The sequence below is a fragment of the Mirounga leonina genome, unplaced genomic scaffold (genome assembly GCF_011800145.1).
Source record: "Mirounga leonina isolate KUSES-001 unplaced genomic scaffold, KU_Mleo_1.0 Mir_195, whole genome shotgun sequence".
NCBI classification, from domain to species: Eukaryota; Metazoa; Chordata; class Mammalia; order Carnivora; family Phocidae; genus Mirounga; species Mirounga leonina.
Window position 1 is genome coordinate 11,705,039 of NW_023270490.1, and position 22,271 is coordinate 11,727,309.

The following is a 22,271-nucleotide window of genomic DNA, read 5'->3' on the forward strand; positions in this document are numbered from 1 at the left end:
GGGGGCCTGCAGCCTGGTGGCGGGTCCTCAGGCCGGTGCGTCCCCGGACAGACGGCAGCCGCGCCCCCCGGGCGGGCGTGCAGCGCTCCCTTACCGCGGCCTTTCCGGGAGCAAACGCGAGGTCATACCCTGCACGCGGCTTTAACACGCTTTGCTTTTCTCCCGCTTCTTAAAACGGAGGGAAGTGGCGGAGGCCTCGGCGAGACGGAGGACAGCGGATTAACCCGAACAGAAGAAAACAAGTTAGAGCGCTGATCGCCACGCAGATCAGAAGCCCGCCGGAGACGACTGAAATACGTAGTCTCAAGAGAGATGACCAGGCCGTTGAATGCATGGCATGACACGGGCAGAATCTCTGAGTAGCCCCCGAGCACGGCTCCGACGCGGGCCGCAGTGTGCACGGAACCGCCGGGTCTTGCTGAGGAGCAGATTCTAGGGCAGGCCTGGGGGGCCCCCGTCTGATGCAAGCGCAGCCGGTCGAAGGACCCCGACTTGAAAAGCAAAATCACGGAGCACCGTGAAATTTACAGCGGTTAAGAGAAAGTAAAACCCAGGTTAGGTCCAGTACGGCTTTTCACGAACTGGAAATAAAGACCATTGGCCCCTACAGGGTCTTTTTGTTTCTTGTCTGGGTGGAGTTCTTGCACATAGCAGTTTCCAAGCCTTCTTTTGTTCAGACGTAAAATGTGAGAATGACCTGACTTTACTGCAGTTGGCATTCTAAATAAAATGTGGACAGAATACCAAACATGCTTTTCTAAAGTCAGTGTAGCTCCCAGTGGTTCTGCCTACCCCTCAGGAGGCAGCCCTGCAGAGCTGAGAACCTGACGGAGAGTTCAAGCCGAGCCTAGTGTGCAGGGAGTGAGGAAGGCTCCGGCCATGGCTCCTGGGAGCAAGTAGCAGGCCTCCACCCCAAACATGCCAGAAAATAAAATTTCAGAGGGACCCTGAAGGAAGGACTAGCCCTTCGAGGACAGGAGGGCAGCACGGCACACAAGGTCATTACCTAGGGGAAGACCCATGGTGGGTCATAAGGTCGGTTTAGTGACCCTGGACCCACAACTGAGAACAAAAAGCACAGCATCCGTGTGAGCCGTGTGTCATGAGGGTAAGTGTCGAATGTGAAACCGTTATACAAACATGTATTCTGTGAAACCGATGTGACTTGATATCAAAACCACATAAAGATAGTAACAGGAATATAAAACCACAGACCAATACCTGACATGAACAAACCTGCAAAAATTCTTGATAGAATCTTTACAAATTGAATCCAACAAGATTTCTGAAAAGGAATAATAGGTCACGACCAAGTAGATCTTATTCCAGTGACACGAGGGTTGTTTACATTTGAAAATCAACCAACGTCATTTACTGTATTTCAACCAACATCATTTACTGTATTAACAGGCCAAAAAGGAAAAAAAAAAAAAGCGTTCACCAACTCTAACATCCATTTCTAGTAAAATCTCTGCAAGCCGTGAATGGAAGGGAACTTCCTCAACCTGATACAGGGCATCTATGAAATCACTACAGCCAGCATCATAATTACCAGTACGAGACTGAGTGTTTTCCCCTAGGTTAGGAAAAAGGCAAAGACCTCCACCATCGCTACTTGTATTCAACATTGTGCTGGAGGCTCTACTCGGCGCAAGAAAGCAAGCAGAAGGGAAGGCATCCAGACTGAGAGAGAAGAAGTGTAGCTGTCTTTCCTTGCAGACAACGTGACGATCTATGTAGAAAAGCCTATGGAATCTATAAAAAAGCTACCAAGGGACTCACCAAGGTCACGGAATAGAAGAACAGCATTCAAATATCACTGTATCCTATACGCTAGCAACGAACTTGTGCACATTGTGGTTAAAATACAATACCATTTGCAATCACTCAAAAATATGCCTAGGTATAAATTTAACAAAACACGTATAGGACATATATGTTGGATATCATACTGAGTATTTTCCTTAAAAATCGTCTGTGCTCTGCCTACTCATCCCTCCCTCCCTTGCCCCCTGGAAGCCACTGATCTTTGTGTTTGCATAATTTTGCTTTTTCCGGAATGTCATAGAGTTGGCATCATGCAGTGTGTAGCCTTTTCTGATTGGCTTCTTTCACTGAGTGATATGCATTTAAGGTTCCTCTCTGTCTTCTCATGGCCTGACAGCTCATTCCTTCTTAGCCCTGAATGATATCTGCGGTCTGGATGGTCCACAGTGTATTTATTAATCACCTACCGAGGGGTATCTTGGTTGCTTCTGAATTTTGGCGATTATGAATAAAGCCACCATAAACATCCACGTGCAGGTTTTTGTGTGGGCATGAGTTTTCTACTTCTTTGGACAAATACCAACGAGTGTGGTTGTGGATCGTATTACAAGAGTTTTGTGAGAAACCACCAAACTGTCTTCCCAAGGGGCTGCCCCATTTCGTGCTCCCGCCAGCAGTGGATGAAGAATTCCTGCTGCTTCACATCCTCGCCAGCCTTGGGTGTCAGCGTTCTGGATTTCGGTCGTTCTGATAGATGTGCTTGACAGCCTTTTGCAGACTCGATCACAGCACCAGCTAGATGGCTGCAACTTGCAGGGCTGGGCAGTGTCTTCCAGGATACAGCATATGCTCTAAGTCAGCAACCTGTTTATGGTGCTCCTTCTGCACAGCTGGGATTCATGGACCTGAGAATCAAGGGGTGGAAATGGGGTGGCTCCTTTCACTGTTCCCTCTCCTGATCCACGAGCTGAATCTCTGCTGTCTGTTCCCACAAGTTCTGCTTCTAGAAAGCTCAGTTCAAGGGGAAGAGAGCCCCGTCCAGTGACGCAGTGATTGGGCTGTGGGCTGGGGCAGCCACCTGGCCACGTGGGACCCTTCGTGCCAGTGAGCCAACGGGTAAAGAACAGAGACTGTACTGGCCAGGCTGATCAGGCCTGCCTGTCAAGGGGCAGAGGGCCCGAGGACATGCCTGGAATGCAGGAGGATTCCCCGGGGCGCCTCGTAGTACCCCCAAGTCCTGTGATTGGTCAGTGCAAAAGTTCAAGGACGCGATCCAGGCGGGCTTGCTGGGAGTTCAGGCCCATCAGGAAGGAAGCTTTGGGGCTCCCACCAGGCGGGGAGTGCCAGCCAGGGAGTGCAGACTGGATGGTGCAGAACGGCCCGTGGGCAGCTGCAGAAGTGAGGACCACAGCAGCTGGGGCTGACCTTACCCCTGCCACCAAGCTGCAACCCCGAGTGTGAGCTGGCGGAGAACACCGGGAGGGACTGTCTCCTCCTGGGCATGCGCGCGTTTTCAGGATGGCTGCATCCAGTTAGGTGGGGGCATGACTTTGTCATTGGCTTTGTTTAGAAAATAGGGTTTAAAGGGTGCTGTGAGAAAGGCTTGGGAGGTGTGCTGAGGCCGTCCTGGGGGCCGTGCTGGGGGCCATGATGGCGGGGCAGGATGCCTCTGGCTCTTGCTGGGCCACTTTGGTCAGCATCCCCCTTCCACATGGTTAAGGGGATTACCAGAGGCACTTTTGCTTGAGATCTGGAGGCCAGGAGGGCAACGGGGCCACGTGTGGATGGAGGGGACTTCGGGAGGTCTCCTGGTTTGGGCACTGTAAATATTTGCTTACAGATATATATTTTTTAATGTAATGGTTTTTATTTTTTTTTTAAGATTTAATTTATTTATTTGACAGAGAGAGCAAGCACAAGCAGGGGGAGGGGCAGAGGGAGAAGCAGGCTCCCTGCTGAGCAGGGAGCCCCGACATGCAGCTCAATCTTGGGACCCTGGGATCGTGACCTGAGCTGAAGGCAGATGCTTCACCGACTGAGCCACCCAGGCGCCCCTGCTTACAGATTTTTGTGTGTGCACAGATCCTCTTCTGTTTAGGGCCGTTTCCCAACCTTTGAACACTGGTGACTCCCGGAGAAACCCTTCCAGACTTACGTTCCTCAACTCCCTTCCTCTGCTAGGACATTTTAGTGCCTCTGATGGGCCACGTGTGTGTGTGTGTGTGTGTGTGCTGGGCCCTTCGGAAGGCCACATACCATTGCAATAGCTATGATCGGTACCCCCAGAACCAACTCTGGCCCCCTTGCGGGTGACCTTGCCCTGTGGCTAATGCATGCTTTGGGGGGAAATGTCTAGTGGGGCGATTGAAGTCACTGGTCAGAAACTGTCAAGTCTCGCAGGGGCGGGTGTGGTTGCACCTGCCCTTCCTACTGGTGGTGCGTGAAGGCGCCAGGGTCCTGACATGCCGTGCTGACCCACACTGTGTGTCTACGGTGGCTCAATCCCTCCTCTGTTTTTACCGGCAGTCCCGGATTTGTTCCCTTGGAGCTAGGGGTGGCCGTACGACACAGCGCGACCAACAAGATCTAACCAGAAGTTGTGAACAGGGAGCCGATGGGGCAGGTATGCCCTGCGAGGCTCTATTCCTCCTGCTGGCTTCCTCCTACAACAGGGAGGGGATGATGTGATGCCTGCGGGGGCAGCCTTCTTGCAGCCCTGAGGACAAAGGGACCGGCTGAGGACAGGCTGTCAGCGACACTGAGGCCACTCTACCCCTTGGGACTGCCTGCCTCTAGGTTCCCGTGAGGCATAAGACAAAACTCTGTAGAATCTCTGTTCATTGGCGTTTCCTAAATGTATTTCCCTGGTGATACAGCCCTGAGCATCAGCAACGCAAGCACAGAAAAAAGGGGCCAGAAATACCATTAGGAATGCCTATTTCCGGACCACGGCTTTTGCCCCCAGGGCGGTTGGGGGGGCAGCGGGGCAGATCTTGGTTTGCTGAATATGCTGCTTTCATTTCCTGTTCTCCTGGGTGGACACTTAGGACCCCACAGACCTACAGGGAGCATTAATTCTCTGCAAACTAGAAGGATATGAACCCTTCGAACAATGCGAAAAACATGAATAATGCTTTTAATACTTGATGCCTTTGGGAATGGCCCAGGATAAAACAAATGAAAAAAAGACACAAGAATGTATAGAATCCCAATTTTGTGAAAGAAAAATAGAGGGGAAGAAGATTCAGGGAAAATAGGCAAATGTTACCAGCAGTTACTGCTGGGTGTCCAGTCATGGGGTGTCTCGGTGCTCCTGTCTTCCCCCCAGGGTCCTATGGTGAGCGCCTACCGCACTGTCCCAAGGAGACCCAGCAGTCGGGGCCGTCCCTGCCTCCCCTCCGAGGGGCCCCCGTCGGGCTTGCCCGCAGGGACGCGTGCTTCTCTCCGCCTCCCGCACAGTCCCCGCAGCTGCGCCCCCTACCCGGCCCTGCCTCTAGGTGGGTCCCTGGGCTAGCGGGGGTGCGGTGGAGCTGGGGAGCGTGCCAGCCCCTTCCAGCTTCCTGGGAACAGGCTCCTTTCATGCTCCCTCTACTCAGCACAGCCCGGCCGGTGAAGCACCAGGACTGGGGTTCCCACGCCGCTGGCACGCCCGCCAGGCCCCGCAGCCCGAGTCCCAGGGACTGCCCTGCCTGGCCATGTCCTCAAGCTGGACTCCTCACTAGTCGGGTTTCTGGAGAGCCACACACAGCTCGGGGCGCCCTGGATTGTGGGCAACATTGGCTAAATGGGGTCACAGGTTGGAGGGGTGATGGCGTGACAGGTGGCAGGGTGAGGACAGCGCTGCCTGGTGCCGCAGGAAGGTTTCATGGAGCCTCTGAAAGACAGGCTTTGGGATGAACACAAAGCAAGCCAAGCATCTGAGGAGTAGACGATGGACTGAGGATTTTAACGTAGGGCCCAGTTTCCTGACATTTTGGGGAAACCCCTCCGATGGCAGTCTGCAGGCCTGAGGGCTCACGAGTCTGGGAGCCGGGCGCCATGCTCAGCACTCCTTAGCGTCTGTCCTGCACAGCTGGGGTCTTCCGACCTGCAGGGCCTGGGCAGCCAGCAGCGCTCCGTAGAGCGGCCCCCCACCCCCACGGTCAGGGCTGGCCCCTCAGGGTGCCCCGCAAATGAGCAGGCTCCACAGGCTTTTGTTGGCTGCGTGCTCCGCTGGGACGGGGGCCTGTCGTGCCGGAAGGGATGTCTTCGCTTCTGCACGCAGCGGAGTTAGGGGTGCACAAGCTGAGGAGGGGAAGTTCGGGCAAGGGGTCACCAGGTTGAGGGCAGTTATGGGTAGCGGTGACTAGCCCCAGGCCCATGCTGTGCCTACGCCCTAGCCGTGGCCACGTGTCGGTTCTCCTCGGCCTGAAGGCACCGCATCAGCCTACCGGCCACGGCCACGGCCACACTGTCCGCCCCACCACGTGCTCCCTGAGCGGCACCAGGCACTGGGGGGCGCGTCTAGCCACACACGGAGGAGACAGAGGGGTAGGGCGGGTCACCCAACTCGAGGCCGAGTGGGGGGCCCCCGTCCAGCCCCAAAGTCCCAACAGGGAAAAGCGATGGCACACGAGGGACAGAAAACCTTCTGTAGACGTTTATTCTACTTCAAGTAACAAAACCTATGGAGTTGCATGTTTTAATGTACAGTGATATCATACTTTGCAATATAAAATACAATTTACAGAAATTTCTATCAAGTAAACCTAAAGAAACACACTTGATTTTTACATTTGTGTATTTAAATTAGAAAAATTTGTTTTACATGTAAAAAACCCTTCACATCATATTAGATGTTGGAACTCGACGCCACTTCAATGTAATTTAACCTACTGACGCCTGGTCTGGAACCAGTCACACCGAATCACCAAGTTCTCCGTGTTCGTTGGTATCATTTGAACGTTTGTGCTAGGAAGTGAAAAATCTGTAGTGATGTACAATGGAATAGACTCCAAAGAATGAATGAAATTCTCTAATTTTACGCTTGCAAAAGTAAGTTTATGAAAATATAAAAAAATTATGAAAGTGTATTTGTACAGTCAAATAAATTAGCAAGGTTTTCTCTATTTCCCTCTTTGGAAGTACTTGAAAATACGCGACCAGGAGCGGGACGCCGTTTTGGGTCAACAGCGTCCCGGTTTGTTGTTCTCGAGCTAGAGCTACTGTCACTGTTTTCTGTCTCAGACTTCACACAAACACTGTTCCATTTTCAATGACAGACACTTTAAAACGCATCACCGGCCAGGGCGACGGTCTGGGGCGGGTGCACTTTCCCTGGGCCACAGGAAGGACTGTGGGGATGGCTGAGTTTCACAAACAAAAATGCTCCTGATTTTATTCAAATCAAAGTCACCCCCCACCCCCGTTTTAAAGTACACTTAATTGGCTTCTTTTCTCACTTTCTTTAAGCTGGTAAAGGTTACACCTTTCTCAATAAATTGCTATTTAAAAAATGCAACAGTTTCTACTCGGACAGATGTAGCTTTTAATCCTGTTTTTGAGAAAAAAAAAACCATGTAAGGTGATATACGAAAACTGAGCAAAACTAAGAAATGTTTTGTTTCCTGGTTGAAATTTGTAATTCACATTTCCTTGTGACAAAAGAAAAACGCGTTTGTAAAAGCTCTTTCTCCCCATCCCCGGGAGGGAGGAACGGAAGGCCTTCTCCCCGCCACCGCCCGCCTGCGCGTGGCCGCAGCTTTTCAGAAACAGAGATACAGAGATGTCAGTAAAGGTACGGCTCTAAGGTCCACGGAAATTCCCTTAAAATTTACTCTGGTCAAGTTACTGGAAAAGATAACTTTATAATCTGAAAAAGCAATATGCTTCTGTAGACACTTTCCCATTTCAGTAATTTTAAATGGAAATACTGAGTTCTTATTTTTTTTTAAAAAGCATCAGAATTGTAAAGATGTGAAATTTTGTAAGAAACCACTATACACAAAATTACAGTAATTTTTGAAGTCCAGAATATTCTATTCTGCATCTAAGTTCGCAGCTCTCTGCAAAACCACGTGCTCTCCACAGCTGGGGCCAGCTCTCCGGGAGGCCGGCTGCGGCCAGAGCAGCCGCGGGGTCTCGTGTGGTCGGCGGGCGGCTGCTAGGTCTGCGCGGCGGGGGCGGCAGCCCGAGGGGCCTCCGCTTTGGGGTCGCGGGCGCCCTCCTTGCTTTTGCTGCGGTCCTTGCGCTCCCGGCCGTGGTCACGGGTCCGGTCACGGCCGCGCTCCCTGCTGCGAGACCGCTCCCGCTCCCGCCTGCGCTCCCGCTCCCGGTTTCGGCTGCGCTCCCGGCTCCGGCCCCACTCGGCCGCCCGCTCCGGCTCCCGCCCCCGGTCCCTGTCTGCACCGCGCTCCCGACTCCGGTCCCACTCGCGCCCGGGGTCCTTGTCGCGGTGACGGCCCCGCTCGTGGCCCCTCTCCCAGTCCCGCTCCCGGCTCCAACGCCGCCCTCGCTCCCGCCGGCGCTCCTCCAGGGCCCTGCCCGGCCGGTTCTCTGGCAGCGCGGCCTCAGGCTCATCCAGAGGCTTTTCCTTGGGCCCGCCTTCAAACCGCTCCCTCGGCCGCCCTTCGAAGGCCTGGCTTCTGTACTCGTGGCCCTTGCCCTCACGGAAATCGGCCTCAGGGCCCTGTGTGGGCGCCTCTTCCCAGCGCTCCGGCCGGTGCGGCGGCGGGTGGCTGGGCAGCTCTAGCAGCGGCCTGGGGCCCGGCTTCAGCCCCGGCGCCGGCGGGCCCTGGAAGTGGAAGCGGGGGGGTGTGGGCTCGCTCTTCTCGGGAAAGGGCACAGACCCTCTGGGTCCGCCAAACGGAAGGGGTGCTGGCGCCCGGGGGTTGGCAAATCTCGGCGGTGAGCTTACCCTCTGCTCCTCGAACTGCTGAGGCTGAATCCCCCTGGGTCCTGGCATGAAATTTGGTGCTTGGCCTCTGGGTCCTTCAAACTGACCAGGATGCGGCCCCCTTGGGCCCACAAAGTGGCCAGGGGGGGGCCCTCTCTGACCGCCAAACTGGGAGGGAGGGGGACCCCCTCGGGGCCCTTTAAACTGTGACAGCAGAGGCCTTCTCTGGCCTCCAAACTGGAAAGGCGCCGTGTTCCTACTCCCCATGAACTGGGCTTGTTCGGGCCCCTCAAACGGAGGGGCAGGGCCGGCCATCTCATCGTATGGGCTGTCCTGGAATTCCCTTTTCTCCCCGTGGGGGTCCTTCCGCTCTTCAAATTGGGGTGGTGCTGCTCCTCTGGGCCCCCCGAGGTGGGAGGGGGAGGGACCCCTGCCGTCCCCGTAGGGAGGGGGCCCATGTGGCCCTGAGAACAAGGAAGGGATGGGCCCCTTCTGGGCCCCGAATCTGGCCGGCGGAGGCCCCCTTGGCCCATCGCTATTAGAAACGATATTCTCTTCTGAAAACGGAGGGACTGGCCCCCTTGGTCCTGGGAAACTGGGGCCATGAAGCCCCGACGTCCCAAAAGCGCGTGGTGCTGGGTCACGTTGGCCCTGAGATGGGGGCGGAGGGGCCCCTCCTCTCTGTCCAGCTGTGGGGAACGTGGCAGCCCCCTCACCGGGTCTGCACTGTGGTTCTCTGTCTCCTTCGGCTTCAACTGCCGGGTGGTCACCTTTTTCAGCAAACTGAACATTTCTCGGATCCTCGTACTGGGTCGAGCCAACCGATTTTTCCTGAGAGGGACACGCTGGGCCTGAGAAAGGGTCCCTCCCTCCAGGAGAGGGGAAACTCTGCCCGTCGTTCTGCAAAGGGAAGCCAGGCTGAAACGCGGTGCTGGGGGGCGTGGGCAACAGCACCTTGCGGGCAGGTCTGGGCATGCTGCCCGAGCCCGCCGAGGGCGGGCCGCCATCTGCCGGTGGCGGTACGGGGCTCAAGGAGCGCTCGTGCTTGGGGCCGTCCGGCTTGGCTGGCAGGGCAGTCTCTGCACCCTCTTCCCGGGCTGTGGGGGGCCTTGAGCCAGCTTCGCTCTCGCAGTGATCCGCGGCCAGGCGCCGGGCCTGCCGGGGGTCCCGACTCTGCCGCGGGTCGCAGCCGGGGCCGGCGGCCGGAGGGGCACCAGGGAGCGCAGCGGGGCGGCTGGCGGCCTGCTGCTCTTGCGGAAACAGCTCGGCCTGGGGCAGGGAGGACTTTGGGGGTGGCGACATGAGTGCCTCGGCCACGGAGAAGTGCGCCATGGAGGCCCCCACGGCGGCCCTCTGCTGCCGTAGCGCGGCTTCCTGCTCCTCCACCTGCCTCTTCTGCTCCTCAATCTGCTTGTTGAGCTCTTCTATCATCTTCTGCTGCTCCACCAGGGAGGGGGCCGCTCCCGGGGCCGCGGGCTCACCAGGCCTCTCCGTGGTGCCGCCCTTCCCGTCCGCACACATCCTGTTGGGCAGGTCGTCGATGGCCACTTTGGCTTCTTCTAAAATGGTCTCATCTTCTGGGTCATAGGCCACCTCCTCCCGCTCGGCGGTCTCGGGGGCCTTCTCTACATCAGGGCGCCTCCCACGCTCAAGCTGAGTGTCAAAGGCTCTCTCAGGACCGTACTCCTCTTCGGGGTCATACGGTCTGTCGTCTTCCTCGTCCTCCAGAGCTCTGTCTTTTGAGAACTGACCGAACTGCTGGACAATTGGATCTAGTAAAGGCGCCGCGGGCAGCCCATCGGCCTTGGCTTTGGAGTCTGGGTGGGAGGCTGGGGCGGACTCCATGGGCTCTCTGGCAGGGGGGTCAAATGACTTCTTCTTCCCAAACAGGGTCTGCAGGATGTGCTCCAGGGGCGAGGCTGTTTTCGGGGCGGAGGAATTGGCAGAGGCAGCGGCCACCGGAACAGCCACTGCGGGGGCTGAGGGGACGCTGCTCGTGGCTCCCGGTTTGAGCGAGGACAGGATCTTCAACACAGAGGACGAGGCTGGCGCAGCAGGAGGCTCCGGCAGCGGGGGCGGCGGTGGAGGAGTCCCTGGGGGTGTGGTGCTGACCGCCATGTCCCCGGAGCCCGCCTGGGACTTGGGGGGCTTCCTCTCAGACTGCGGGGCCGCGGGCACTTTGGGATAGACTGGAACCTCCGTTTCTTCTTGGGTCTGAGGGCGGATCCGCTTCTCCTCTACCTTCTCTAATTCTCCAGCATTTGAAGGACGTTTTATTCTCTGACAGATTACTAACCCAAGGATTATGTTGGGACGTGGTGACTCAAGACCTGAAAAACAAAATATTTGTGCAAATTTTAGAACCTAACTTCAGCCTTTGTTCCTCAGATGCAAACCCTATTGAGGGTTGTAGTGGAAGAAACTCACTGGCAAAGTAAAATCAAGTGTTTGAAGAGTTTACTGCAAAAGACTGCGGAGCCCCGACCACAGAGCCCAGGGCCCAGCTCACGCGTAAATTCACCCGATTGTCACAATTTACGTTATAGATCTAAACACCAGATATACTGCTAAAGCAGCCGCAGGAGAGAGGAGGTGGGGAAGGCCATTATGCAAATATCAACATCTGCTAACCTACAGGGAGTGAGGCAAGGTGCACTAGGAGGGTTTTTCAACAAGATCTTAGCTGTGTTCTTTTATTTGCCTCTTGGTAACACATCAGAAAGGCAAGAGCCTGTCCTGTCTTAACTGAGGATTTGCTCTACAGAAATGAAGCTGAAGGTTCGATCAGGGGGCCAGTCCGACAACTTGGTTACGACGCTCACCTCCGCACATGCCATTAGGTAAGTTCACTAGCTGCTGGTGTCCATGTCACAGTGAATGGGAAGGACGGTGCTGACTGAAATGGCTAACATAAATGTTCTTCTCGGTTTAGAAAGGCACTCAGTTAACAAGAGCTAAGTAGTGCTCACGGTCCCTGTAAGCACAGGACGGCGCTGAGACACGAGGGCAGGGTGTTCAGGAAACTGGCCACGCGGAAGACCCTGGGGTTTCTGGGCACAGGACAGCTCTTAAACATAATCATTTCTTAAATAAAAAAAGATTATTCCATTCTGAATCGTACATCAGGAGTGTTAATATTTCAATAATGATTCTCCACCCCACGCTCATAATAAATCCAGAACACCAAAAGAGGAACAAAAAAACCCAAGTCACAAAACAGTAATTTTAGGGAGAAATGATATGCAAAAATTTGCCAATAGCGTAAGATACTTAAAATCAAATTGTATGAATTCACCTGATACGTTGTTGCTGTAGTATATAGGCATTTATGCTGCCTGTATACGGCTTTCACTTACTGAAAATCAGTAGTTTTCCCATTCTTTTTGGTTTTAAAGATGATCACAAGTCAAATAGTTGTTTTGGGACACCATTATATAATTCCAAAATGTCTGTCAATCTTCCCAAATTCCAATAGAGCTGGGTTGACAGGCGGAGCACACGAGGGTGGAAGATGGCCCATCCAGCCCCCGAGGAGGAAAATCAGGTATGCCAGAGCGCGGTGGGGAGACGGAGGCTCTGCGCACACAACCTAGTGCTACCCTCCCTCCCCCCATCGGGAAGGGCCTGCTTCACAGGCTCGTGTGTGAGAGCGGGATGCCCATGGACCTAACACACCAGGACCTGAACACCACCTTCATTAGAGACCCGGCTTCCAGAACATTCTGTCCCTGGCCCCCCCCCCCCCCCCGCCCAGTGCTGTGTATCCAGGAAAGGAAGAGCCTGGCAAAGGAGGGAATAGAGACTGGAAGGTCAGGCAGCCCACCCTGAGTGTCCTATCCGAATGTTTCTGCTCAGCAGACGTGAAAGGTAATCTATCAAGTTCATTCCCTAATTAACATGAGTTAAGGGTATTTTAACTTCGAATGACATCTCTCTTACTCTAACAGCCATTTACTGAACATTTGCTTACTCAGATCCAGTTTTGGGTATGATCAATTGCTGAAATGGCTCTCTCGTGGCCATTCTGGACCGAGTGTCTGGTGCCTGGCTCTCCCTGAGGAACCTGACACGCGAGCCACTCAGCCGCGTGGGTGGGTGGGTGGGTGGGTGGGCGTGAGCAAGGGCTGGGGAGCCTTGTGGAGGGGAAGTCCCCACGACTGCACTCAACGCAGAGGGCTGTGCCCCTCTTAAGGAAAAGCCCAACTCCTGGCGCACCAACGTCAAGGCTTGTGGCTGGGGGTCAAGTCTCAGGTCAGTAAGCTGTGCGTGACGGGCAAGTCACGGTGTTAAACCCAGGAAGACCTGGTCTGGGGTCTGGTGAAGTGTGCCCTTCCAACTAAAACTCCCCGACAGTTTCACGGGCTGACTGGAGAAAACAATCACTACACCCTCACCTCGGCAACGCTCTGTAGGTTCCAACCTCTGCTGTCCTAGTCATCACAGGCAAGATGGTTAAATTACTCAGTATTTACATCTGTTCTGACAGCAGCGAGCTCTCTGGACATTGGCATCTAATTAAGTAGCGTTCAGCTCTCAACTACCTCATCTGCACAGATCTGTAAGTGATCTAACGAAGTTCCAGACTCGTAGTTCCAGTTTTGAATTTCGCCAAGATTTTAAATTTAAACTGGGTGGTCACAAAAATGCACACGTCTGTTTTGAAGTAGTCAGATCTTATCATCTGAATTGTGTGTTCATGTTATGGTTGCACAAATATCTGGAATGTAACTAGCACCTTGGCAGTAACTGACATTTGTGGAACAATAAAATTCACTGATCTGTCTCGGGCCTTAGGATCCACCTTTACTGAGATGAGGGTGCGCCCGACTCGACCCTGCCCTCTGCTGCCACAGGGCAGGTGGCAGGCAGGGTGACCTTGGGCAAGAGCAAACGGGTGCCCACACTTGGGGAGGCAGTAGAGGGCCGGCTCTCCTCCAGAACGTCCCACTCCCAGCCAGGGCCCCCTGCAGGCCTGCCCGCTGCCAAGTGCTCCCCTGGAGAGGACAGGGTGTCCGAGCAGGTGCAGCAGCGGCCGTGGCCACACCGGCTGCAGCGTGGAGACCAAGGGCTCCAGCCCAGGGCACAGGGCTGCTCCTCTGCTTTTGCAAAATTCCTCCCTCTGTCCATCGTTAGAAGCAGAGATGCTTACTTACCCACCGCCCTTTTGAGGGATGTTAAGTTTGTTAATTCATAAAGCCGATGAAAACAAGCAACTAGGTGGGTGGGAGACTGCAACAGGAGCTGCAGCTAGGGGTGCCATTCTCCATTTCCAGAGGAGTGATCACTCGGAACAAGGGTGTCAGCACCCACCCGCTCCGAAATGCCGGAGCAGATGTGTCTTCAGGGGACTGCGTGGGTCGCACAAGCCTCTGTGGTTGTAGGCAGTATGCAGGCATCCCCGAATGTTCTCAGTGGAAGGTCTCTAGCCTCAAGTCTCCACGGCTGGAATCAGACCCGTACAGAAAAAGTGGGCAAACCCAGGGACTGGGGACATCTGCCCCGCCGTGTGCCAACAGACTTCCTGACACCAGACCCGAGCCAGGTTTTGTGTTCCTGCGTGTGAGCGGCAGGGAGGCCAGGGAAGGTGAAGGGGCTGGGAGCATGGCCCTGGGCCGCCCCAAGCACCTCAAGCCTGACACAGCATGGGACAAAACTTTGTTTTAAACTACCTGAAAGCGGACTCCCGAACCCAAAACTACCAAAATGCTCTTACCCCCAAATCTATCTGGCACTCTATTTTTTTAAAATGAAAACTCTTATAGTCTGAATCCATCAAAACAAAATTTTCACTCCTGCTAAACAGAAACTGTGTGGGAGTTAACAGGCCATAGTTCTGAAGTATGACTTGCCTAGAAAGAGACTTGGCAAATACAGGGGAGACACCACATACCTCCCCCAACCCTGCACCCCCACCGCACACACGCATAACACACACGCACACACACGCGCCTCTCCCTCTTTCCAATTTTGAATCCCTAAGACCCGTACAAAGCCACTGGGCCCAGCGCGCGTTTCAGGTAAAAGGAGAGCGTTGTCTGTCTTCGTCCGGGCTACACGCCCAAAGGGGGGGTCGTGTTGGCTTATAAAAAATAAAGGTGGAGACTTTCGTCCTCCATCCCAGTGGGCCTGTAACAGGTGCCAAGAGCTACCAAATGGTTCAAATTCAAACAAACAGTGACCAGTTTCCATGAAATATTTTTATTGATTTCGAAGAAGAAAGTGGTACATTGAATTCAATACCATACTTGACTTTGAGAACGTGGGCACAGCCATGACTCTTTCTCACACACACACGCACACAGGAAAACTGAGGAGCGCTTACCTGGCAGGGCTGCACCTCACAGAAGTTTCCAGCTAGTTAGAAAGCAGTTAGAGTGAATGCAGAAGACGGCACCGTGGGTTTACAGGGTTCATGGAAACCGCCCTCCGCACTAAGCACCCGGCAGGCGGACTCCCTGCCCTCCCTCCCCACCCCCCTCCCCGTGCGTACCCTGGAAGCCCACCACCACTCCACAGGTGCTCCAGGCTGGAGCCTGCGCCCTACCGAGTCCCTCGGTCCCGGCCTGCCGGGGTCACAGGGGGCCGTAAGATGAACGTCCAACGTCAGCTGGATCAGAAACTCGGGCTTTCCAGGTGTCTTCTGAAACTGTGCCGTCAGGTTATTAAGAATGACACGTGGGACAGAGCAAGACAACCTGGTATTTCTAATGGACAAATCCTACAAATTCACACGGACGAAAACGTCCTCAGAGAAGCTGAGCGTGCTCTGGGTGTGTCCTGACACGCTGCGTGGACACCTGGTGTGTGGGCCGAGGAGCGGCCACGTGTGGACACACGCTCCATGTTTACTGTCAGGAGCCCGACGCTGGGGAAACACTCAGCACTGGCCGAGGGGCAGGCGCATGCGGAGTCCCCCGGTTAGGAGCCTTCTGTGTCCTGCTTCTCAAGTGTGGACAGCAGGAGTCTGGGGAGAATCCCACATGGACGACATCTACGGGGCCCGCGAGTCCAGGAGGTGAGGGCACCTGTAGCTTTTCTCCACCAACCGAGCTTCAGGGAGAGCCGGTCACGCCCTTCTGCAACACCCTCCCCGCCTCCTGCTCACACAGCAGGCCCCTCACCCAGACCGGTGGCTTGCCGGAGCCGGAGTCCCGTGTCCGCCGAGGCCTGCGCTTCGGGTGCCGCGCAGAGACCGAGCGTGACAGACGGGGGAGGTGCAGACCCGGGCACGAGCGACTACGGGGTGTGCGACCTCAGGCAAGCAACAACTGTGGGCAGCGCAGGGGACTCCCCGGGAGAGTGGGCTGTGGTGGGAGTCAAGGGCGCCCCCACCAGGCTTGGGCAGTGCTCGCCGGCTGTTCTGCTGAGGGACGCCACGCTTTCACGGGGGTGCCACGCAGAGACTGACTCTGCGAGGACAGGGACCTCCACGACGGGAGACACACGCCCATGCCCAGCCTTTCACACGCGGCACACACCACGAAACCAGGACACACGGCCAGTTGGATCTAAAGAGCGCCAAGTCACGCTATGGGTACGTGACGCAGGTCAGGCAGAGAACCTGGCCGGGGCTCCAGGTTGTTTACGAGGAAAGTGTATAAAATACACACAGGTCATGATGGCAATAGGGGTATCAGAAGAATAAAAAAATATATGCTAAATACAGTTAAACCTACAAGTCCCTTAAATTACAAAAAATCTTCAAAAGCTTATGAGCACAATTTCACTGATGACTACGTTTCTAAAGCCCTCCCTCCTGTCCTGTATTTACTGTGGATGGAAGTCTGTGGGTCGTCCGGGTAGCCCTTCGGGTGGTGTTGGAGCTTCAGGAGTGCAGGTGGCCGGTCACCGAGCGTGTCCGGGTGGTCAGTGGCCATCACGCTTAGCGGATCTGGCGCGTGCCACCCACCCCACCGCCCTCCTTGTCCCTGTGTCACCCTGGAAGTGTCCCTTGCGACCCCCGCCCCTCTGCCAGCTGGGCTCCCCCCGCCGCGGCTCTGCTGGAGGGTCTCCTCACCTGTCCACTGCAGGGAGCCTGCTCCTGCCTCCGCATCAAGCCCAGCTCCCTGCAGCCCTGACCCAGCGGGACCTCCACACAGGCCTCCGCTTGCTCCCGACAGTGACGTCTCCGGGAAGCTCACCCCCTGCGGACCTCGCAGCTGGGGCGGCGGGAGGAGCTTTAGCCCGGCTTCAGGGAGGCTGCGGATCTCAGCCGCGGCTCTGTGAACACCCAGTGTCTGTGTTACCAGGGAACCCTACGCTTCTGCTTACGCTACATCCTCCTTACGAGCTTCTATGCTGGTGACTGACTGGAGGCTCTTCACAGGGCCTGGGAGGCCAGCTTCTTCCTCTTCACCCTCGGGGACTCAGGACGGTCATCCGGGGAGCGGGCCAGCACGCTGCACACAGCTGCTCGCCAAGAACCTCCAGCAAGGTTCTTTCTGCCACCCGCTAGGGGGCGTCTCTTCACCCCAAGGGTTCGCGAGAGGACCCCCTCAAGTCCTTTCCTTTTAAACTGTACTCGGCATTAAGGTGACTCGCTGGAGTGTGCTGGCAGCTATCTACCCCCCCCAGTTACGGATACCAGCCCACAGCACTGCGGGCCGGCTTCTGACACGTAGGGACCAACCGAGCCCGGCTCAAGCGCTAAGAACACACTCCAGTCGGGACCCGGACGTGCGTGGGGGTGGCGCGCCCTGGCCCGAGCAGCCCTGCTGGGCCCAGCTGCGGTTTAGGTGCGGTGAGTACGGCATGCGGCTGCGGCGGGAACACTGGCCGGGACTGGCGACAGGGCCAGGGCCACAGAGGTGCCAGGTCTAGGCAGCGCCAGCAAGGGCCTGGCGTTCAGCCGTGGCTCGAGAACAACAAAGCACCTCGGGAGCGTTCACCGTGCGTTCTCCGGTGTCTCCGTCCTTCGGGGACTTCATGACCAAGGAGACACTTCAATGTGGGCATCTTCTGCCAGCTGCGTACTCAGTCACGTGGACTTCTCAGGGCTTAACAGGAGTGGGCCCCTCACACACCATGTCCCCTTTGGAATCACCCTCAACCCCTTGACACATCTGAGCTTTTTTTTTTTTTAAAGAATTTGTAAATAATCTTCTAAAAGCACCGCTTTCTAAGGAATGAACAAACACAGAATAGCTTTCCTGTATCTCTTGCCTGGCATCTGCCCACCCCGGAGCTGCGGGGCAAGCACAAGCATCCCCCAAGCCCGCTGTGAGGATCACCTTCCTGTCCGGCCCTTTTCTGGCCTCCACTGACCTGAGGCCATGACCAGCTGGCTGGACGCTGTGGGATTTTCCCCTCTTCATGTCACTTTTCTAAGACAATTCATGCCAACAGTAAGGGCATTTCTAGCGCCGCCCTCCGGTATCCCAGAAGCCGAGCTCTAGAGCTAAACGGGGCTCCATCTGCACTCCTCGTTCCTGCTGCTAGAAAGCCACGGTCTGGGTGAGGTGGCAGATCTGCCCGCGTGGTGTTGGCAGGAAAGGGACGTGTGGGGTCAGGTGTGCACAGTCACCACTCACAAAGTTGGCGCTTACCTGGTCCCTCAAAGGGCAAGAGTTTGGATGGAATGGGGTCCTTAGCACTCAGTGGGATCAGGTAGAGGTCCTTGACGTGCCTGCTGTTATTAGCTACAACGCCAAAGCGGCCACGGCTGCTGAAATAGGAGTAGAGAGAGATATAGGCCACCTCCTCCTCCTCGGTCGCGGGGTGGAATCGGATCAAACACAGCTCCTGCAGCACAGAGACAGGGCGAGAGAGCGTTGGCCCGCGGCTGCTCGGAGCAGGCATCCCGCTCAGCTTCCACCTAAACCTCAAAGGCCGTCTGAAACGAGAGAAACGAGCGCTTCTCGGCCCGGTCCCCACAGTCCTGCCGTCACCCGGCGCATCAGGCTGATGGAGTGGGAGGGACAGCAGGGGCCCCAGCATCGGGCTGCTGGACTCAAACCTTGGTTTCGGCGGCAATCTCCTGAAGACCACTTCTACTCCTAGCCCCGCTATTCCCGAAACAGCCCTTCCTGTGTGTCCCTGGACCACATGTCATCCGCTGCGGTGCTGGCCTAGAGCAGAGTCTGACGCGGACTGTGAGGACAGTGGTCCCGATCACCTGGCTGCGTGACCTACACAAGAGCCGAGTGCGGCTCCGTAACGGGAAGGCTCAACGAGACCAGAGGGTCTGAGCCCCACGTGCGCCTGAGGAAAACCGCAGCCCTTCCCCATGCACGCATGCCCAGCTGTGGCTGCAACTCCGGGGCTCAGAGCCTCCAGACCCAGGGCCCGGGCCTTGCGGGAGCCAGGTCACCTTCCGGCCCCTGCCAGCTCCCTCAGTCACAGAAACAATGGGGAGACATGGTGCCTGTGTTTCTCACCGACCCTGAACCGCACACACATTGATGTAAATTGTAATAAACCTGCCATTACCGTGTTACCCAAACACACAGTTATCCCGCTGTCAATGTCATTTTAAACATTTACCTGGCAACACTTAATAACTTATAGGCTGACGTGGCAAGTACTAACCCATCAAGAAAGACTTGCATTTACACAAACGCCTTCCTCCACGGGTGCAGAGATTAGACTATGGCAGGTACCTTAGACACAGAAGATTTGAGTTTGCCGACATAATCCCAAACTGTTCTGGGTGTGATCCTTCCACCAATGTGAATCGTGTCCGGCAGGTCCTAAACAAAACGTACTTTGGGTAAATGACCAGTAAAACTGCAGCACTTTAGACTGACGTAGTAATTTCAAGGCACCAAGCTACCCGAGATTCAAGAAGACCACAACTCCTCCACAGAAAATGGTTAACACTAGCACTAAATATTGGTTGGTTAGCATCCAGGATTACGGGTCCCCAGGCATGAGCACAGCATGATGGCCTTCTGCCAAACGGGAATATGTTTTGCAGAACATTTCTAGGTTATCTGTTGCGAATGTGTACGCAAAGCAAGGACTCGGACACGATCCGGAAGCGACTTACTTCTGCTCGCTAAGGTTGTGCGTACTAGTGCTGTTCACACTGATTTTGGGACAGTGAAGAGCTGTGGTGTGTCCACACCAAGACAGTCACACGTGCCTTGCCCCGCCTTCAGCCAGCAATGCACACACACTGGCTCAATGCCCTCGCTGAACAGAGGGAGGAGGAAAACGACCCAAGCTTTTTCATAAATGTTGGGACACTTCTCATCTGAATTTCTACCAGTGTCCAAACCGCTTAACCTGCTGACTCATGATAGCAGGTTCTACGGTGCCTTCAGAGCGCGCATGCATCCGGACCCTCTGCTGGAAGGCTGCCACACACCTGACCCCGACACTGGGTAGAACAGCTAGCTAAGGAAGACGCACGCACACACACACACGCTCTCACTCTCAGCTCTAACCTCACTGAGATAGTCACAGCACCCCGACACGGGATACGCCTTAGTGACAAATTTCGCTACACTCTGCATGTTAATAAATCCTTTCCAAATGGTGCTGAGTCGAGACAAAAAGAGGGTTGTATCTCCTTCTGGAGGGGACCTTGACTCGGAGAGGCTGTAAAACAAAACCAGAGAAAACAGATCAATCTTTCTCTCTGCTCAATTTCCAAAGTACAGAGATTTTATGGAATTATAAAGGCAAGACTAAATTCCTGCAAGTTTTGGTAGCTTTTTCAAATCAGCTGCTTTAACCATAATGCCATGGACATTCTGGTCAAGAAAAAATAAACTGAACAGGCAACAAACCTGAATGACCGTAAGACCACATTTCAGTTTTCAAGATGCGTGTTTAAAATAAGGACCAGGCATGCTAAAGCCAGGCCTCCTCATGCCCCTGCAAACTATCAGAGGGCAGCTGTACTCCGGGTGGCTCGGAGCTGAACGACAGGACCCCCCCACCGCCCGTTCCTTCGGCTGATCCACGGGAAATGGAACCCACGGCCTGTTCGTGTGGCACATGTACCGCACCTGACGCGCGGCGGCGCCACCGGCACGAGGTATCTGGGCTCAGGGGACGAGGACGGCTTAGCTAGTATGGACTTGGGCACCGTCACCGAGGTCACGGTGGGCTTCAGGACGTCTTGTCGGGGTTCCGCTGGGTGGGCACCGTCTGGGCGGGCTGCTGCAGGGGCCGTGACTGTACACGACCCGCTAGACGCAGTCCTGGGGTCTCGGCCGGACACCGTGACCGTGGTGAGCACCGGGCCCCCACATGTCGCTGGGCAGGAGGGGCCTTCCAGGGCGGAGGATTCTGGGTGGCTGTCTCCTGGCGGCACGGGGAAATACTTTCTCTCCGGGTGCGTGTGAGAAGCACTTTCTAGGTCTGGCTCAGAGGCCTTTTCGGGCAGAGTTTCTGGTATCGCTTCGTCAGCTGAGCTAAGAACTGGCTCAGAGAGAGAGGTCTCGTGCTTGGAGTTTGACTCTTCCTTCTGAGAAGCTGACAACTTTTGTTTTTTTGGAGGTGGCTCATCTTCTGATGAGGGAACCTGACCTGAAGAACATGAGGAAGGCCTTCCTGAGAAATCCACACATTCAAGAGCACAGCTTGCCCCCCAGTAGATAATTTCTTATAAGAATAAGAAAATGCAACATTTTAAGATTTTATTTACTTGAGAAAGTGAGCGAGCGAGGGAGAGCGAGCAGAAGCGGAGGGAGAGGCAGAGGGAGAAGCAGGCTTCCCGCGGAGCAGGGAGCCCGATGCGGGGCTCGATCCCGGGACCCCGCGACCACGACCTGAGTCGAAGGCAGACGCTGAACCGACCGAACCACCCAGGCGCCCCAGAAGCAACATTATAGAGACTAACGCCATGCACTTCAGAAAGGACGATCACGATTCGGAGGATCGGTGACTGAGGCAAAAGGAAACGAAGCCTCAGCTCCGAAGGTTCGTGCCCCAGACTGCGCTCACCTGTGCAGATTTTGCAGTTGAGGTCAAACAGATGAGCCCGGTGCTGACCCGTGGTGTCCTTCAGCATGCTGCTGAAGACGTCCAGGAGGGGTGCGGTGCTCTTCTCCGGCATGGCCCGCACCAACTCCTGCTGCTCCTGCAGGGCGAAGAGGGGACAGCTGAGCAGGTCACGCGTCCCTCCGTCTCCACGGCAACAGCACAGAAGCTGCCAGGCTAGGAACAGCCACTGGCACAAAGATGAGGAGGGCGGCCGCTGCGTACAGCGCTTGTCACAAGCTCAGGGTCCTGCCCGATAACTCAGAGACCCAAGTACGCTGGGAAGATTACTTTCATTCCATTCTCGTTCGTTCCCCAAGTCCCCAAGGCTTACGTCGGAGTCGGACACGGGTGGAGAGTCCTCCATGTCGGGCACAGGGTCCTGTTTAGTGGCGGTCTTCTTGTTCTCACTGTGCAGCTTATTTCTGGACTCCATCACCTGAGACGAAAAGGGCACAGAGCATGAAACCTTGTTCAGGGGGCCTTGCTCGTGCCTCGCCCTTCAGCTGACGCCCTGGAGACCCAGAAGGCCCAGCACCGAGCGCCACCCCCCACGGCACTCACGGGCTTGGTTGGCCGCTCCCTCCACGTGGACAGCTCTTTGGACACCAGCTCTTCCGGCTTCATTCTCACAAGTTTTGCCAAAGAGATTTCCTCACGCAGAACACGATGGAAGAGCCCCTATAAACACACATCTTTA

General features: G+C 55.4%; 1 protein-coding gene across 5 annotated transcripts in view; it reads right to left on the reverse strand.

Annotated features, from left to right (window-relative positions):
* Positions 1-6,391: 6,391 nt before the first annotated feature.
* Positions 6,392-22,271, reverse strand: part of DIDO1 (death inducer-obliterator 1) — a 51,763-nt gene continuing 35,883 nt past the window's right edge. For all 5 annotated transcript variants that reach the window (XM_035025542.1, XM_035025540.1, XM_035025539.1 and 2 more), the window contains 8 exons: positions 22,136-22,252; positions 21,906-22,010; positions 21,536-21,671; positions 20,596-21,118; positions 20,029-20,182; positions 19,240-19,329; positions 18,187-18,382; positions 6,392-10,971 (listed from right to left, as the gene is read on the reverse strand). In XM_035025542.1, coding sequence (XP_034881433.1) covers positions 7,910-10,971; positions 18,187-18,382; positions 19,240-19,329; positions 20,029-20,182; positions 20,596-21,118; positions 21,536-21,671; positions 21,906-22,010; positions 22,136-22,252 — 4,383 coding nt within the window. In that variant the 3' untranslated portion in view covers positions 6,392-7,909. The remainder of the gene's footprint in view (positions 10,972-18,186; positions 18,383-19,239; positions 19,330-20,028; positions 20,183-20,595; positions 21,119-21,535; positions 21,672-21,905; positions 22,011-22,135; positions 22,253-22,271) is intronic.